At 40.1% G+C, this 19,669-nt stretch overlaps 1 protein-coding gene across 1 annotated transcript in view; it reads left to right on the top strand.

The window, feature by feature from the left end:
• The first annotated feature begins 4,072 nt into the window (after positions 1–4,072).
• The window catches only part of TBK1 (TANK binding kinase 1), a 28,122-nt gene continuing 12,525 nt past the window's right edge, over positions 4,073–19,669 (top strand). The window contains exons 1-9 of the mRNA XM_071733488.1: positions 4,073–4,189; positions 8,720–8,840; positions 10,318–10,458; positions 11,087–11,216; positions 11,819–12,000; positions 12,843–13,003; positions 14,890–15,000; positions 16,833–17,012; positions 18,702–18,898. Of these exons, the coding sequence (XP_071589589.1) occupies positions 8,754–8,840; positions 10,318–10,458; positions 11,087–11,216; positions 11,819–12,000; positions 12,843–13,003; positions 14,890–15,000; positions 16,833–17,012; positions 18,702–18,898 (1,189 nt within the window). The 5' untranslated portion in view covers positions 4,073–4,189; positions 8,720–8,753. The remainder of the gene's footprint in view (positions 4,190–8,719; positions 8,841–10,317; positions 10,459–11,086; positions 11,217–11,818; positions 12,001–12,842; positions 13,004–14,889; positions 15,001–16,832; positions 17,013–18,701; positions 18,899–19,669) is intronic.

Genomic DNA, 19,669 nt, shown 5'->3' with positions numbered 1-19,669 from the left:
AAAAATGTGTGGGAAGGAGGGGAGGAGGGAGCAAGCCCCTCTCAGCAGCCAGTGGCCATTGTGCCCATTCAGTTGTAGGATCAGGTTGTAGCACTGCAGTTATTGAACTTCAATGGTGTCACTTCAGTAATTTAAACCAATGGGAAGCAAAAGAAGAGGGAAAGAAAACAGCAAGCAGGTTTTAAATAATTAAGTACACTGAAACTGCTGTGAAGGACCAATGCAAGTGAAAGAATGGGACTTGGTGGCAGTGGTAATGACAAGTGACAAAAGTTGGATCAGGCAGCCAGGAATATAAAGATGAGTATTGAGTATTTCACTATGATAAATACCTTGGTGGTGGCAAGAGTTGGCTCCTCAGGGAAAAATGGATTGTGCTAGGAAATACATTTTTTGCCAAGATAAAGTTTCAATAAATATTTGTTACGGCGAGCCCTTCTCTCGGGGACACGGCTCTTCTCCGGAGCTCTCTTGCCGTCTCTCTTCCCAGGCGTCTCTCTGCATCGGGCTGTTGTGCCTAGCCTCGTGGAGCTTTTTCCGTGGTTGTGTATTTGGAGCTCTTTATAGAGCGTCCCTCACCATCGTAGTAGCTCCACCTGACGTGATTGCGTATTCGAAGCTCTTTATATCGCCTTCCGCATTTAAGCCTGGCTTTGTAGAGCTTCCCGCACCAATGTGGTCGTGTAGAGCTCTTTATCTCACCTCAGCATTCACGGCTGCTGTTGTTGCCCGCATTCTCCACCAATTGTTGCGGCGAGCCCTTCTCTCGGGGACACGGCTCTTCTCCAGAGCTCTCTTGCCGTCCCTCTCCTCAGGCATCTTCATCTCTTGTCTCATTCTGCTTCTGGGAGCATGCCTTTTATTCTGCCCTTCAGCCCCGCCCATTTCCGGCTGGGGCAGGCCCTAATTATTGGGCACAGCTGGGCCTAAGCTCCCAGTTCATTATCAGCGTCACCTGGTGACTTGTGGTTCTCACTACAAATATTGATAAAGTTTCTGGTGATATGAGAAGCAGGAAGTCTCAGGTAAGTTGCTAGGTGAGAAATGTTTACTTACTCTTCAGCGTGTCTTTTTGTTCTCCACTGTTTCTCTGAGTGTTGCGTTCAGTGTTTCTGGTTTGCTGTGAGGTGGGTACCTGCAGGTTATGTGAACTACGTGTTACACCAGCAAGCAGCAGGATAATGCCCTGGTGCTTGTGAAGACCATGGGGCAGACAGGTTTTGCATTTGTTGCTTTAGCACAAAGGCTCTTCCCTCTTGCATTCTGTTTCTCTGTTCCTCTGTCTTGCAATACCTGGTCGCTACAGATGTGCCAGGCACTTCAGAAAAGTGGGAAATACCTGGCTCCAGAACAAGATTTTTCCATTTAATAACATGTTTGGTTTTTTTTTACTTATCAACAGTAGCCACTCTTCCATTTAACTCTCTTAGATAGCTTTGTAATTATGAGATGAGAAACTATAAATTTGTGGACTACTTTAGTTAAGGTTTGCTTCGGAGCATTAATCTGTACATGTTGTTGAACAGCTTTTGGACTGAATTCTCAGATGGCAAGCTGGAAACCAGGCAAAGCTAGTACCTGTCTTATGCCACAGAATTGTTTTCTTCCTCTCTCTGAAAAACTACAGAAGATAAAATGAGTTAAATAATATGGAACTATGAAAGGCAGTTCCAGCTGAAGTTGGCTGCTGTATAGGCTTGCTTATTATGTTTCACCTGTGATACCTCCTAAATAAAGCAAACGTAGAAAGCAATTTTACTATTAAAATGGCTCAAATGCTTTATTGTGTGGCTTGGGTGGGTTTTTTTGGCTTGTTTTAATTTTTGGGGTTTTTTTTAATTATATAGGAAACCCAGTGTTTTAACTTGCTTAGGACTTTCTAGAGTTACCTTTCTCACCTAACTTACTGGTGAAGTTAGTGGTTGTCCTCTTGGTTAAGTCTAGTAAAACAATTTCCCACTCAAAATTTTTAAAAGTTCAATGATTCAGTGAGATGTTTTTTCTTGGCAAATACCTACTATGTCTGATTTCCACTCTCCCCTGCTCTTGTTGCTAGCTTGCTCAGGGAGTCCCAAGAAAAATCTGAGAAGGTACAATATTTTGCCTGCTTTCATGCTGTCAGTTTTGATTTGACTTTTCTCCCCTCAGCATCCTTTCCTTTTTTTGAGTTGCCACACTGACAGCTTCACGTGTGAATGCAACATACCAGCTTTTAGCTACCCTATAGCTGTATTGTCAGGATGAAGAGATGTAATTATATAGCTACAGGCTGATGAATTTGTGAACATCAATGAGAATCAAAATGCAGGAGAGGTGAGGAATGCCAAAACTTTTGCTAATACATTGACAACAAGTGGAAGGGAGCAAAATAAAATTTTTAGAGCAAAATTGTAATGAAACTTTCCTTTCTGGTGTCTTTTTCCTTTTCTTACATTCAACATTGTTTTCATGTGATTCATTCTGTGAAACCTTTTAAAACTAGAGAAGATCCTTCTTACATAAGAATCACTTATTTACAAATATACCCTAAAAAATGATCAAATTGAATCATTTGAACCCTTTGAATAATCTTCATTGATTCAAAACTTGAGGAAAGCACACTGGCTGGCAACTGCAGTGGGAACAGTCAATGGCCAGGCCTAGGGGCAGGGTGACATCTGGGCTGAAATAGTCTAGGTCTTAAGTGAAAAAAGTCCTGAGGAACCTGGTCTAAGCCAGTGCTAACCCTGCTTTGAGCAGATGGTTGGACCAGAGACCTCCGGAAGTCCCATTCAGCCTCAGATTGATTTTAAATGTCCAGTTCCAAAAAGCATCAACAACTCAGCCAATAGCTTGGTTTTATTCAGAAGTGGAAGTTAGCACACTCTCATGATACAAAGAAAAGTTCACATTTTCCTCATTTTGAGAGAACTTTTGCTAAAATCCATATGAATGATCTAATGAGAATTTCTGAAGAAGACAAAGCTTACTCATGGGTGTCAACCTGAAGAAAAAAAAATGGCTCTCAAGGCTGGGTAGAGAGGAGTAGCAGAAATCAAACATCTTAACTTCTGAGGACTGCTGCAGTGTTTTGAAAAACCCACGGACAAAACACCAATGTGGTGAGGAACTATTCCCTCTGTAATGCAAAAGGACTAATTTGAAATAAAGCTCAGGTGCCAATAAAGGGGGGATAAAAATGAAGCATTTATACTAACAACATAAAATGTTTCAGAGTCAATTTATCAGTTTCATTACACAGAGCTTTGGAACAAGCTTAGTGCCCTGTACCAAGTGAACAAAGAAAAACTTGGATTTGTGATAAAGCTCTTAAGAAAAGTAAAATAGTAATAAAAAACCAAAGCCTTTAAGCAAAAGGGTGCTATTTTTGCTGTCTGTTCGTCGAGAATAGGCTTTTAAGATTTAGAAAGGTAGTAACTCCAAAAAGAAAATGAAGATTAAAAAAAAAAAAAAAAAGCAATCTTCGTTGGGAGGGAGAGGGATTGTTCTGACAATTTCCTTGCTATAATTATGTTTAAATTACATAAATTTATAAATATTTTTCCTTGTCCAAGCTATACAGACCACGCATTGGAAGCAACATTACTGGAGAGACAAGAGACAGACCAACCTTTAAGGCATTTAAGTAAAAAATAAGGGCACGAAAAAAACGTTAAGACCTTGTCAGGCTTAAAAAAGGGTGAAACTGAAAGAAATTTCACGGGGCGGGGAAACGTCTCTCCTGGGTATCTCTTGCAGGAGAGGTCAGGGCAGAGGTTCGTGTGCCGGGAAGCACCGAGGAAACGGAACCAACGCCAAGGAGGTTGCGCAGCGGAAAATCCCCGCGGAAATCCCCACCGGAACCGCTCCGTGCCCGCCTTGAACATCACGCCAGCTAAAATACCCGGAGTGACCACTGTCAGGGAACATCCTGCTTCCACTTTTCCATGTTTCCCAGATGTTCCCCTGTTTCGCGGTCCCAGCGCCCACCGCCGCCGCTCCCGCACGGCTCCACAGAGCGGGGGGGGACGGGGACGCCCACCCCTTTCAGCCGAACCCCAGAGCCTGGCGGATCCCCGTTTGCGGGGAAGGGCTCCGGGTGACCGGGAGCTGCCGGCCACCGAGGCGGTGCTTCTGCCGGGGCCCCGCCTCCCCAGCGCCGCTGCAGGAAGCCGGAAGCGGCCGGGGCGCTGGGCAAGCAGGGCGAGAGGTGGGTGGGTGCGTGGGGCAGGGGCCGGTGGGCTGGGCAGGGCAGGGCGGGGCAGGGCAGGGGAGGGCAGGGCGGGGTGGAGGTGGGTGGGAGACCGCGTCCGGACGAGCTGAGGTGGGAAGTAGCGCGGAGACTGCTGCCAGCAGCGGGCCGGAGAAGCGGCTCTCTCCGCGCCGCCTCCGGGGTGAGCTGATTTGTGTTTCCCGGAGCGGCGGCGGGGCCTTCCCGAGGGCTGCCGACTCCTGAGGAGGGTGGGGGGCGGCAGCGGTGGTCCCGGAGGCGGCAGCGGTCCCGGCTGTGCAGGCCGCCCTGAGGAGGGGCCCCGGCCGCGGGGGTGAGGCGGTGGCCGGCCCGAGGCCTCGGCGGCGTGCCTGGGACTCGCCCCTCGCCCCGGTCTCCATGACTTTTATCCCCGCGGGTGCTGGCAGATCGCACTTGGGGCGATCCGTCAGAATCGCTTCGGTAACCAGAAGGGGAGGCGGGGGAGCCAAGCGAAGCGTGTGTTTGGTTTGCGTGAAGCTTTCCTCACGTAGCGGCGTTGCCTTTGCGGTTGTGGGAGCTGTTAAAGTTTTGAATCAGGAAGGGATGTCCAGATGTGGAGATGCTCTCCACTCTCGTGCCCTTCCCGCCCCACGTTCCGGAGCGTGGGGCTGGCTGGGTCTCTCAGGCCAGCCCGTGGCCCTCCAGGAGCTGCCGTCGCTGGCAGAGGCCGAGTCCTCTTCCCCCGTCACGCAGGGGAAAGGCCGGGAGCAGCGGGGGGGAGCGGCACAGGAGCCAGGTTTGCCATTTCTTTTGTGGGCATCTGCTTTGCGTGGGTTCAGGCAGCACCTTGTGTGGCCTAACGCAGGCTCTTTCTGTAATTCGTATCCTAGCTGTGGGACTGGAAACTCCCGAGAGGAAGTTAGGGGTAGAAAGCAGGAACTTCAGGGGGAGAAACCTTGCTAAGCATTAGGAGAGGGCAGGGCATACGGGAGAGTGTAAAGCCTTCGTATTTACCAGACTGTATAATGCTAACGTAATATTTATTCAGAACCTCAGCACCTTGCCTGTTGGCTTTGGTGGCTTACAGGATCTTGCCTGTAGACAGAAAGAGCCTTTACTTAACCTTCATCATCTGTCCCTACTTGCCTGGTGAACTTGTACATTGCAGCTGTTCACAGAGGAAATATCTGCTTTGTGTGCTTACCCTGCGTGCCTGAGGTAACAGCAAACTTCTTCATATTAGAAGCAGCCAGTGCACCTGCTTCAAAGTACTGGGAGTTTTTTTTAAACTAGGAGTTTAAAAAAAATAATCATCACGTTAGCAATGCATTCGTCTTCTATTGCAATCCTGCTGACAAATAAAGAAGCAGTAGCATCACTAGAAGCAGAAAAATACTTTCAAAAGCCCCAAAAGCTGCCCTCAAACTCTTGAAATGCTGACGCATCATGGGGGGGGACAATAAACTGCTGATGGGAAATATACGTTTAGATATGCATGAGGAACTTCTGACTCATCTAGTATCAGACTTAATGACTGCAAGATGGGAAGAAATAGAAAGTTCAAGCATTAAATCTGGTGAAAGGACCAGTCATTGTTAGAGATATCTAGGTGGGGTTTTTTTCTATGAAACTATTAGTGAATTAATTTGGGAAGATAATGGAAGATGCAAAAACAAAATTAAAAGTAAAATATTCTTAGTGTTTAGCAAAGCTCAGTTCTGAATCAGTCTAAGAAGTGAAACGTATTAAAGCAAAGGAGGTCTAATGTTATTCAAGCTATTGAATAAAAATGTATTTTGATATTATATTTTGATATATAATATTCAAATAATAATAATAATTAAAGCTGAATTAGACTTTATGCCTTACAAGTGAAGACTGTCAAGAGTGTAGAATTTATTATAAAAATACTATTTTTACCAAAAAAAAGTAATAATGCACAGTGAATCTGGTTTGATGTTGGATGTATATGATGGATTAAATATTGACAATTACATCTGTAGTCTTATTAGTGAAAAAAACGAAACAAAACAAAACAAAAAATCGGACCTTGAGAACCTTGCTGATTTCTTTTTTTAAATCCATTGAATGGTATTAAAGTTCATCTGCCAGACTTCTTTTGTTTTGTTTTCAGCTATTGACCTTCTTGCAAATTAGTAAGAAAGTGAGAAGGCAGAGGATGAGAGCTGGTCTCACATATACTGAGTCTACTTTATCACTTCATAATAATTGTCATAACAATTCAGTCTCCAATGGATATCGGTGAAGAAACTCTGTTTACTTGATCCTTCTATGCACTTTCTGTTTTCTTAGGATTCATTTTGTTTCCGTGTTTTGGTATGAGTACAATGACTGTTACTTTGAAATAAATTACAGAATACATGTTTAATGTTAATGAGCCAGCTGTCCTGTTACAAGGATTGCTTTAATTCTGAGGAAATTTTCAATGCAGATATTTTACAAATTGTTTACAGAGTGGGCTTGGCATTATTTCCTTGCAGACCTCTTCCTTACTCTCTGTGTCTGCATCATAGGTGGCTCTTAGGCATCTACAGTAATTGCCATCTGAGAGAAGTTATCTTATTCTACTATTGCAAATTGTCTTGACAGAATTAACAGAGAATGGTAAGGTTTTGGAATGTGATGGTAGTTTTTTAAGTTCAGTTTTGTGATAAAACATTTCTTCCCTTCTCTAGGCCTGAAGAACTGTATCTAGATTATTTCTTTTTTTTTTTTTTTTTTACCTGTTTTTCCTGCACTACTCTGAATTAAGTTTAGAGTCATATCAGGTCCTTCCATTACTGTTTTGCTTTCTGTGTGCCACATCTCAGTTGCCTGGATGTTTTGGGACAGGGTTGCAAGAAACTCCACATCTTACACGAGTGAGTAGCTAAATGAAACTGAAATCTGCCACTGTTACACACACAGAAAGGTGTTCTAAGTCATGGGGCAGTTTCTTTTTCTTTGCAGCATGCCATAGGTACAATCAGGAGTGGTGCAAAGGTGAATGCTCAGCTGGCTGCTGGAGTGGGATGAGGGAATGGTGCTGGGGTGGCTGGTGTGTGGCTTCCTCCCTGCTCCTGCTTCTGTGGTGCACACTGTGAGGCTGCTGGGGCTGTCATCTTGTGAGCCAGGGAGCTCTTGGAAAGCACCAAACAGACACTTTCTTGTAATGAATGTGCACGGGAAATTCTGTCACAACTCTTCTTCTGGTAGTTAATGGAAAGGCTTTTTTGTTTCTTTTGAGTTATCAGTTAGATGTTTCATAGAATCATAGAATTGGCTGGGTTGGAAGGGACCTCAGAGATCATCAAGTCCAACCCTTGATCCACTACCGCTGCAGTTACCAGACCATGGCACTGAGTGCCACATCCAGTCTCTTAAATATCTCCAGGGATGGAGAATCCACTACTTCCCGGGGCAGCCCATTCCAATGCTTGATCTCCCTCTCAGTAAAATAATTCTTTCTGATCTCCAACCTAAACCTCCCCTGTTTCTTGTCAACACAGGCAGATGCAGGGTCCTCTGCCAGGCTTTTCCCTTTGGGAGGAAAGGCTGCTGCTGTAGGACCAGTTGTCATTTCTCCATGCCCAGCTGCCATTTTGCTCTTAAGACTCTTTAGATCCAGGAAGCTACATCTTTAATCTTTGGTTGATCAAAATCAGTGCTTTAGTTAAACCAGAAAGGTAAGCTTTTCACCTGTAGCTCCTGCTGTTTTGCCAGTAGGGGAAATCTAGCAGTTGTGATGAGGGTTTTTTAATATTTTTAATTTAAGCAAACTTTTTTTCCCATATTCTTATAAAACCATGAGAACCTGAGTATCTGACAGTTTGCATTTCAGGAAGTGGGAGAAGCAAGGCTGTATCTCTAGAAATTATGAGACATACTAAATGTGAAATTATAGAAAGGAGAGAAATGTCTCATAATTTCCTCCAGCAGTAGTTGGTGGTTTTAGCAGCTAGCTGAAAATGCTCGTGTTGATTGTAAATTTCATCTAGCTCATGTAAAAATAGATTTTTATAACTAGTTAGTCCAGTTCATCTACAGTTGTACAGAAGTGCAACTTTCAGAGCCAAAATTATCTAAAACATCTGTATACAAACCTGCCATAGTCTCCAATATCTGTTCCTTGTCATATATACCAACTGGTGCTATATAGAGCTTATTTTGAAGAAAGCTTTGTGTTAGGTTTTTTTTTTTACTCATTCCTGTAGTTTTGGGGTTTTTTTACTCTATCATTTAAACACCTGTGTAAAATAGAAAAGGGATTATAAAGCTTTCACTTTTCCTGTTGATTTTTCAAACAAAATTTTGGTAGTAAAAGACTTCAAGTACAGAGAGAGGTTGTGTCTATGGCATTAGTTTTGATTCTTGAGCTTGGTTTTATTTGTTTCAGCTCTTATTCCTTTCCTTGGTTGTTCTTAATTATTTCTGTGTATCTTTGGAGTTGTGGTTAGATTCGGGCTTTTTTCCCTTAAAGTTAAAATAAATCCCTTGTGTATATTCTACTAAATTATACTTCAGTATATTTGATCTTCTGTTTTTAAGGTGAAAAAGAAAACTGTCTGGTCAAAGAGCAAAGATGCAGAGCACTTCAAATTACCTCTGGCTGTTGTCTGACATTCTAGGGCAGGGATCTACTGCAAATGTTTTCCGTGGACGACATAAGGTTTGTGAGAAATTACTAATCTGAGTAATGAGTAAAACTGAATTTTTTTCATGATGCAATTACCATTATGAAATTAACAAAAATTATCCAGGATTTAGACCTAATGCAGATATGTTTTTGCAGTGATTCATACTTAGTTTTAAATTTTTATATTCGTCTAATGAATTCGATTTCTGTTCAGTTATTTCTGATTGTTTGGTTTTAATACTGTATTGTTCCTGTGTAATATTAACATACTAATTCCTCTGTTCTTCAGAAAAATATTAATGATAATAAAGAATTTAAATAGGAAAAAAAGTCCTATAATTTTATTACATGAGATGTTACTTTTGTCTTTGCTAAATTCTCTTTCAATAGTTTCCCCCTGTTCTTGTGAAACTCATTTTTTGGGGTTTTAATGATTTCATACCCTAAGTGAAATATTCATAACGTATTGGATGAAGTTGCTGTTAGTCTTTTTTTACAAGCCAGTGCTTTATACATGTCTGGGACACCATCTTCTTGGTGATGTACTTGAGTAATCAGTCTGAAATAGCCTGGTTGTGGAAGTAACCTTCCCTCACAGTAATGACAGTCTGTGCAAAATCAATATGAAGTTATATAAAATAACAGAGTTTCCTGTGTTCCCCGTTTACCTGTATTGCAACACTAAGCAATAATTGTGCAGTTAATTTGCTTTTCTGGGTGAGTGAATTTCAACACCAAACATTCCCCCTGTAAAGCTTATGTTTTTATGGTTGCACCTGTCATCATCCTCACCAATCTGAGCTCACGACCTGCAGCTTGCTGTCAGTGGGAGAAAACTTTTACCTGGGCACCAATAGTGCATGTAAGTGTGCTGTACACGCCTTGCCTAAGCACAGGAAAGCTTTGTCCTTGGAAGGAATCTGTCAGGCACAGGACTGGTAGTGTAAGCTTATCCCTGGAGTGGGCACAGGGAGGTTCTTTGCCCCAAGAGGCACAGGAGCTGCACTCTCAGCAGGTGCTTTGGATGTCTGAGCCTGCTGGGGCTGTCTCACTTGAGAACTTAAGTCTTTGATTAAACTCATGGCTGTGCTCCTCTCACTTACTGTGTGAGCTAGAATTGCTTCAGGATTTTACATGAGTGGTATATGGAGCTCTACACAGCCTTCTTTGAAAAAACAAAATACTGCTTTGTCAGTATAAACAGAACAATAAAGAAAAATAAGGTAAAGTTCAGTTTCGTGGAAGTTGTCTCTTAACCTAAACAAGCCAAGATTCTCAAGTGTAGTATGTGCATGTCTCTTCTTGATCTGGGTAAGTGGCTTACCTCTTGCTGAAGAGGTAATTTATGGATCATTCTTAAATGTGTAGCCTTTCTTACACTAACTATTCTTTTTTTAAAATTTAGATTTTGTGGGATAACACTGAGTTTCCATTCTGCTTGTGTATTGGATTTTTGTCTAAAACTAAACCAATCTATGCTTCCATTTGATAATTTCTGTTTTTTTAACAGAAAACTGGGGATTTATATGCTGTCAAAGTATTTAACAGTATAAGTTTCCTTCGCCCTGTGGATGTTCAGATGCGAGAGTTTGAAGTATTGAAGAAACTAAATCATAAGAACATTGTCAAGTTGTTTGCCATTGAAGAAGAGGTAATAAATTGTTGTGATCTTAGATGCATGGTAGCAACCACAGTAAATGTCTTTGTTTTAACTATAGGGGAGAAGCCACTGTCATCAGCTTTATCTTGAATTAGGATTTTTAATCTGTCTACGTCTACGAATATTTAATACATACTGATAGCTGGAGATGTTTCAGTAATTCTGACAGTTTTATGCCTTGCAACCAACTAAAATAGTGACATGTAGAATTTGTATGTAAGTATGAATTGCTGCACAGCTGTGGGTGTGCTGAAACTGAAAGTGCTGAAACTGATCAGTTGAAATGACCCAGATGCTGAGATCAGTGAAGAGGAAAGATGACGATTGCTGCTCTGTGCTCTTCTGTGCTGTGGTTTCTTATTTATCCACCTATCAATACTGCTGTCAACCCTCAAAATGCCTAGAACTTGGTGCTTTCTTAGTTTTTCTCACCCCTCTCCCAGTTAGAGTACATGAAACAATAAAAAATCACCTGTACTTCTTTTGAAGAAGATCGCCAGAATGGGATTTATAGCTACAGATTTTATTTTTCCTTTTAATTTAAAGTAAAATCCTGTGGTTCTGTGTAATTTCTGACATGTTTTCACAATTGAAACTTATCTTTTTAATTTTTTTCCAGACAACAGCTAGGCACAAAGTGCTAGTTATGGAATTTTGTCCCTGTGGAAGTTTATATACAGTTTTAGAGGAGCCATCTAATGCCTTTGGTTTACCAGAGTCTGAGTTCCTAATTGTTTTGAGAGATGTGGGTATGTAGACATTGATCTTTGATCTGATTTTTTGACTGAAATGAACTTGTACTTTTGTTTACCTTGAAACAGCAAAAAAAGGAGGAAATTGAATTAATGTCAACTAATTGAACAAATTAATATGGTCATATGAAATCACATCTTCTATATATGTGTAGATAGGTGCCTTAAGAAGCCATTTCTGATTAAAACATGGCTATAGTTATTTTTTTGTTTGTTTGTTTCAAGATGATTTTTTGCATGTTGGACTGATTCCTAATAACAGTTATTCTCAGAAAAGTCAATGACAAAAATAATGAGGTTTACCTATGTCTGCCTATTACAGAATTTTCCTCCTTTACTTTATGGGACAGATATTGCTGAGAGCAAGAAGTATTGAAATTTAGCTGTCTGAAAGGAAAAAAAAAAAAAAAAAAAGGCAAAAAGGCTTAGAGTATTCTCAGCTCCTGGTCTTTTTGATAACTGAGTGTCCATTCTCCTTCCCACTGAGAAAGTAAACACATGTATCTTCTAAGCCTTACAATTTGGTGTTTGTGGAGTCTGTGTCAAGATGTATATGTAAATTCTGGTTTGTGGTTTGTTTGTTTTTTTTTTAATTGAAGTGGCTGGGATGAATCATCTCCGGGAGAATGGCATAGTGCACCGTGACATCAAGCCTGGCAACATCATGCGTGTGATAGGTGAGGATGGTCAGTCTGTTTACAAGCTTACAGACTTTGGTGCTGCACGAGAGCTTGAAGATGATGAACAATTTGTTTCTCTGTATGGCACAGAAGAGTATTTGGTAAGCTCAAAAGATTTTACTTCTGTTCAAGAAATGTTTGAAGTCTGAGGCCCTTTGGCATGGGAGTAGGTGAAAGTTGGGAATTAGTATTTAAACCTCTGTATTATAATTGTTTTCGTAGTTTCACCCTCTTTTACCTTGGTTTGTGCCAATTCTGCTGATCTCAACATGGTAGCCTTTAAATAATTTCCAGGTCTAATTCCCACTGTTGCCTTGTGTTAACAGCAGAAAACCATTATTTCAGTTATGAGTTTCTTTGTAGATATTTTCCAGTTGGTGTTTGAGCTACTTGGATGATGTTATGCATAGTTAAGGTTCATCTGACATCATAATTAACCAAGGAGAGGCAGGCAGAGAAGCATCACTACAAGCATCTTAGGCACAGTGTTCTTCCTGCTATGTTTTCCCACATTATCATAACTGGTATTCTCCTCTCCTATAGCTCATTTTCCAATTTGGCTCCCATTGTTCCAAGATCATCTGCAGGGAATACTGGCTTTCTCTTTTCTTTAGTGGTGTTTTATTCTAGTTGTCAAATTAAAAAAAAACAAAAAACAAACCCTCAAAACTTCAAAGTGTTTTTTGCAAAACTTCAATAATATTGGCTGTCATATCAAGGATAATATTCACATATTTTTGTGATATTCTGTCAGAAAAACTTAAGAAAATTCTATGATACAAGCTAACATTGCTTTTTTATTAGAGAGTTGAATGTTTAGAATGACAAGTTATCTTCCTGTAAACTTATAGATGAGATTTTTATTCTTTACATTGTTCCTAAAGCAATCCTAACTTACTGATTTCTGGTTTTGTTTTGCTTTTTTTTTTTTTTTTCTCTTTAGCATCCTGATATGTATGAGAGAGCAGTTTTGAGGAAAGAGCATCAGAAAAAGTATGGAGCAACAGTTGATCTGTGGAGCATAGGGGTGACCTTTTACCATGCTGCTACAGGGAGTTTGCCTTTCCAACCCTTTGAAGGACCTCGTAGAAACAAGGAAGTGATGTAGGTGATTTAGCAGGAGATTTTTATCTGTTTGTAAATTAAGTCAGTCCATGAAGTGCTTTTTATCAGGAAATCCTACACACATACAGTAAACATTAAAACAGTGAAAATATTTAAGGAAAAACTTTTTTGTGGCTTAACCTCAGTAGGCAGCTGAGCACCACAGAGCTGTTTGCTCACTCCCCCGCAGGGGAATGGGGAGGAGAACTGGAAAGATAAAAGCACAGAAACTCGTAGGTTGAGATAAAGACAGTTTAATATGTTAAAAAGACACAGAACAAACCCAACAACCCCCCCACACCCCTAGACCCAAAGGATGACAAAACCAAGAGCAAAAAATGATGCAAAAAAACCCCCCACTTGCTCATCATCAGCTAGCTGATGGCCAGTCAGTCCCCGAACAACTGCCACTCTAACACATTCCTGCCCTCCAGCTTTTATTGCTGAGCATGTCATATGGTATGGAATATACCTTGGGATCTGCTGTGTCCCCTTCCAGCATCTTGTCTGACATGCATGGATCAGCATGAGGAGCAGAAAAGGTTTTGACCCTGTGTAAGCACTGCTTATCAATAACAAAAACATCCCAGTCTTATTGGTGCTGTTTTGTCACAAATCCCAAACACATCACCATATGAGCTACTATAAGGAAAATTAACTGTATCCCAGCCAAAGCATTCTGCTGTAACAAGGATTTTGCTCTGTGGTACCTGAAGACCAGATTTAAGTATCAGAGCTTCCTCAAAGTACCACTATTTTTCCACACTTCTTTTTTTTCACCATGGTACTAGGCTGGTTTGTTGCAGTATGGTGTTTATAACTTTGATATGCAGGCAATATGATGGTATTATGAAATGGGTTTTCAGTGCTGCAAATTTTTGTTGTCCTTCAAATGACTGTCTTACCAGGCAGTCTTGAAATGCAGGCATTACCCATGAGACTGACATTTTTTGAGTAGAATAGTTGTGGAATGTGGCTGAAGATAACAGGAGTGAATTGTGACTGGGAAACAATTTATATCTATGACATGTTTGTTGGAATTGATACCTGCTTCATCTTAATTGTAGTCTACTTCTATTTTGTTGTTGCTTTGCGTGTTATTTTTGAAAAATAAAGCAACAGAGTACTTGGAAACATTAGTAGGCCAATAATGTCTGGCTTCTTGTATTCCTTGTAAAAACAGACTCAATTTTCTCAGTTCAGTGAACTGCCCAACCTGTGATTATCCTACAGGAATTCTTGTATCTCCTTGAGAGACAGGCAAGGAACATGATTTTTGTATGTACTTCATCCTCCAAAAAGAGAAAGCACAACTGAAATTTTCTGTTGTAAAAAGCCTATTGCCTCTCATCTGTTTCATGAGAAATTTGGGAAATACTAGCCTATTCAATACCAAATTACATCCAAATTGCTAGATGTTTCCAACTTATAGTCATTTCTCAAAGTCCAACTCCTGTTCCTTCTTTATCCCCAAGTGACTTGGTGGTGGCCAAATAGCATCTCATGCCATGGAACATGCTAGAAGCTGGTCATGTAAATGCCTAAATTGAACTGCCTTGAAAATCTAACTTTGATTAATTACACTTGTGAAAAAACTTCAGCTTCCTCCAGTGGTGCCTGAAATCCCTCTTAAAGTTGTCCCAAAGCTGAGGTGAACAAAGTTGTTTCTCCAAGAGAGCCTCAAGTGTTTTCTTTTCATTGTTTGCTATTTCAGCACCAGTCTGTCAGCTTGTAAGTGAAGCTTCCTGATTATTGCACCACTTAAAAGTTTAGGCCAACCTGTTAAGATTTATATTATTGATACCCCTTTGAGAATTAGTTACTAGGCCTATGTATGCATAAGAGGTGGTAGTTGAAGTCTCTGTTATTTTTATGATGTATCACAGGTATAAAATAACCACTGGAAAGCCTTCTGGTGCCATCTCTGGAATACAGAAAACAGAAAATGGACCAATTGAGTGGAGTTGGGAGATGCCTGTTTCTTGTAGTCTTTCAAAGTAAGTCTGAACTTCTCACAAAAGGTTTCAGTGCTACTTGATTGATCTTTTCCAGTTACTCTCTTAGGACTGGGTCTTTGGAAGAGATCTGACACTTGCAGTTTTCTTTGAACTCCTCTTAGGTTATCAAGTGTTTTTTCTTCCCATCTGTCCAAACAGTTTCACGTCTGCTAATTTACTAAGTATTTACTAATCCTCTAATTTTTGACTGCTAAATGAGCATGTGAGAATCTGAAGTGATATGAGTAGAAGAAATATTATTACAGTGTTTTCTCCACCCTAAGGAAAGACTATGAAGATTTAATAACATTTAACTGATTGCCAGCCTTTCTTTCAGAAATGTGAACCCAGACATTACAAGGATTAGACAGTAGGAAGAAATGATAAGAAAAGGCAATTCAGAGACTTGTGTCTTTGCCAGGAAAAAATTCACATCAGCACATTTCAACATAGTCTCATAGTATCTTTTAAATTTTTTTATCATCGTATTTTTGCTTTGATATCATAATACTCAGTAGGAACAGCCATGGAAGATCTAATATCAGTATTATCTTAAAAGCACCTCCCATAACCCATTTACCTATTTGTCTTCCTGAGAGTTTTTCAGTATATTAAAATTACTACTCTTTAATAATAACAGGAGAAGGAAATTATTTTGTGAAATGATCATAGAAACAAACTTTTCTGAAAGACAAATACATAGCTCCATAAGGGACAGTGTGCAAGTCTGATTTATATCAGTTCCTTAGTTTATAGTGTGCAGAACTTGCAGTTTATGTGTGTGTGTGTATATATATAGATATATATATATGTGTGTGTGTGTGATTTCCTCTGCTTATTTCATATATTTGAAGTGCTTGAAATAGTAAAGGAGTCAGAATTCTTCAATAAATATCCATTAAGAGAAATATTTTCAACTAGCATTTAAGCAGTATTTACGGTTAGAAGTTTAGTACTAAAGTGAGTTAGAGCAGAGCATCCACTGACCTCTAACGGGGCCATCAGTGTGCTTGTAAGCCACTGGTGTTTTCTTCTGGAATGTTTTTCTAACTGGAATGTTACCAGTTTTACTGCTGGATCCAAGTTTGACATGTACATAATGTTAAAATATTGAAGAAGTTGTTCATTACAACTCAGGAGTTGGACCCATATATTTCTTTGCAGTTCACATTCTTGAAGTAAACTACAAGTAGTTTAAGCTGGCCTTTCTTCTAGACTAATAATAAATATAAGGCAGTAGTTGCTCATTTTGTTTTGCAGCAGTTAAGGTGCATGCATGCATATTAAGCCCCATCTTGATCAGGATGAATTGTGCTAGTGTTGACAATTTAAATAATGAGGCTTTGCTAACCCAGCTGATTTTGATTGAAAGCAACATAGTGTGCTCACACAAGCAGATCAGGCAGCAAACCATAAATGGCAGTAGCTTCCTTCCAAGTGTTGAACTGTGCTAAGTGTGCTGAATGAGCTGGGTAAAAGACAATTGACCAGCAGTGGTAGGAGGTGTGTGTAGCTGTACAGTGTAGACTTTTAATTGCATGCCATTTTTCCAATACCTGTGAAATATGTCAGATACCAAGGGAAAAAATATTTCATAGCTGTGCCTAGAAGAAAAGAGATACAGTGTGTATGTTCATGAAAAGCAATGGGCATTACCATTGAACATTTTGGTTTTTTGGTGGAGGTGGGGATAAAAGAAGTCACTGGAGCGTGCTTCAAGGGATAATACATCAGCATTCATCAGACAGCTGAAACAAAGTATTGCAATTGATTACAAGGTAAAAAGATCCAAGTAAATTCAAGTTGTCCTATCTCTTCCTGGTGTTCTCTAGGGGTCTGCAAGTACTGCTCACACCTGTCCTTGCAAATATTCTTGAAGCAGACCAGGAAAAATGCTGGGGGTTTGACCAGTTCTTTGCAGAGACAAGTGACATACTGCACCGAATAATAATCCACATCTTTTCACTACAGCAGATGACCTTGCACAAAATATATATTCACAGCTATAATACGTAAGTTCTCTCTATTTTTATTACCTTTGCTATTTTTCAGGTAAGCAGTACTATGACCTCAGATCACTAGTGTTACAAATTCAGTTCATTGTTCCTTGGCAGTTTCTCTGAAAAAGTGAAAGCTTGTAATTCTCCTGTGTAGTCACAATGCATAGAAGCATGTTGACTAAAAGTAAAATCATTGAAGGTCAAATCAACTGATTTTAAACTTGGTTGTAATCAGTTACAGAGCACAGACAACCCTTGAGGTGTTACAATGTGTCCATGCTCTTAATGAATACCAACTCATTCCATATTTGTATGTTACTTGTTTGCAAAGTCATTTTCCAGAGACTCTGTTCAACTCTTACTTTTCTTACCTTGTCTTCAAGTGTGCAAAATTTGCACATCAGTGTCTGGTATAAAACTCTCATAGGGCTTTTGAAGTTGTAATTGGTACAACTTAAGATTCTGAGTTACATGGAGTTTACTTTATTGATACAAAATAAGTCCCTCATTAAAAATAATATAGAGCATGTGTTGTTCTCTCCTTTCTCAGTTTTACTATGCTGTGACTTATATTTTGAGAAAGCCCACATATTATTTTTGCAGAGTAATCTTGCTTGGGGCTCAACCTGCTTTTTGTACTTCCTTTTTTAAAAAAAATTACTTTATTATTATTTACCTTTATGACTATTTATATACTGGCTGCAGTATTAAGAAGTGACAGTGTACTAGTGGTGCACAGGAGGCAAATTGGTTAGTGTGCTTAAGGATTTTCTTCTATGTGAGAGGTTTTGTTGGGTTGTTGTGTGGCGTTTTTGGTTTTTTTGGGCTGCAGAGGTTTATTGTAAATTCTTATGCCATGTATCCATCATCACTCTCTACAACTCCCTGAAAGGAGGGTGTAGCCAGGGGGGGGTTGGTCTCTTTTCCCAGGCAACCCTCAGCAAGACAAGAGGGCACGGTCTCAAGTTGTGCCGGGGGAGGTTTAGGTTGGACATTAGAAAGAATTTCTTTACTGAGAGGGTGATCAGACATTGGAATGGGCTGCCCCGGGAAGTGGTGGATTCTCCATCCCTGGAGATATTTAAAAAGAGACTGGATGTGGCACTCAGTGCCATGGTCTGGTAACTGCAGTGGTAGTGGATCAAGGGTTGGACTTGATGATCTCTGAGGTCCCTTCCAACCCAGCCAATTCTATGATTCTATGATTGATTACTGGAAATAAAATAACGTCTTGGATCTTCCTTATCACCGCTGTCACAGGATATAATCTGGCTACCTGTTAGCTTACAGGCTGAACTGAACATGTGTGCTTTGGACATGTGAAACACCAGACTTTTCTCTCCACCTGTCTCCTTTGAAGAAATGGGAATGCCAGAGAAAGCTGAAGTATCTGTGTTGTTATCTGTGTTGCCTGTTTTTAGTGACCTTCAGGACAAAGGAAGTTTGTTTACACAGACACACTTTGGCAGAGAATCAGATGTAGAAAGGGAAGTTTGATATTTTGCAGGAAACAGCATTTGGTTTCGTAACAGAGCAACCTGGAGCCATAGGCACTGTGCTGCTTTTTGTTCTGCTTATAAATCAAATGCTGTCAGTGTAAAACCAGATTAAAGGGGATTTTAATTCACGTAATACAAAATCTAAATTGTTGAAGTATTGTAGTGAGTCTAACTACTACTGGTTATGTTGTTTGTATTACAGAGCTGCTATATTTCATGAGCTGGTCTACAAACAGACAAAAATACCATCTCAGAATCAAGAACTGTTATATGAAGGTCGGCGTTTAATATTGGAGCCTGGCAGATTGGCACAGCACTTCCCCAGGACAACTGAGGAGAATCCTATCTTTGTAGTAAGCAGGGAGGCAGTGAACATTGTTGGATTAATCTATGAGGAAGGTATATGAAAGTCATTTTCCCTTTCTTATAGCTCTCTTTGGTAAATAGTTCGGGTTATTTAATTGTTTATTTAATCGTTAGTTATCATTTTAAGTCTGTTATGTCTTAGAAATAGTGTTTGAAAATTTTCTGCTGATGATTTTGCTGTATGAGGAGAGGCTGAAGAAACTGTGTCTGTTCAGCCTTGAGAAGAGAAGGCTTAAGGGAGACCTTATTACAGTGTTCCATTACTTAAAGGGCAGCTACTTTTACAAGGAGTCACGTGGACAAGGGGCAATGGGCACAAGTTGCTCCTGGGGAGATTCTGATTGAACACAAGAGGAAAATCTTTCACTATGAGGACAGTCAGAAATTGGAATGGTCTCCCAGGGGAAGTGGTGGATTCCCTCACGTTGGAAAGTTTTACATCTCAGCTCGATGAGGTGCTGAGACATCTCATATAAACAAATAATATTAGAAGGGTTGGACCAGATGATCCTTGAGGTCCCTTCCAACCTGACATTCTATGATTCTATGATACCTTAAGCTCTAGGTATGCAGTCCAAATTTTTTTTTTAAATGCTGAGTATCCAGAATATTTTTCCAGTAGTAGTAGTTGATTGTAATTTTCATAGTAACTGTGTGTTGAGGTGTGGTGGTGCATGTGGAATTATGAAACTTTTTGAAGCGTGAAATTTTTAACAAATAGAAAGGAACATAATAGAATGGAATTGAGATATGGTTCTTCTTTTTCATTACTCACTAAGTGGAAATTCAAGTTTTTCTTTTTTT

Source organism: Heliangelus exortis, chromosome 1 (genome assembly GCF_036169615.1).
Source record: "Heliangelus exortis chromosome 1, bHelExo1.hap1, whole genome shotgun sequence".
Taxonomy (NCBI): domain Eukaryota; kingdom Metazoa; phylum Chordata; class Aves; order Apodiformes; family Trochilidae; genus Heliangelus; species Heliangelus exortis.
The sequence above is the reverse complement of the archived record's forward strand: the minus strand, read 5'-3'. Positions and strand labels throughout refer to the sequence as shown.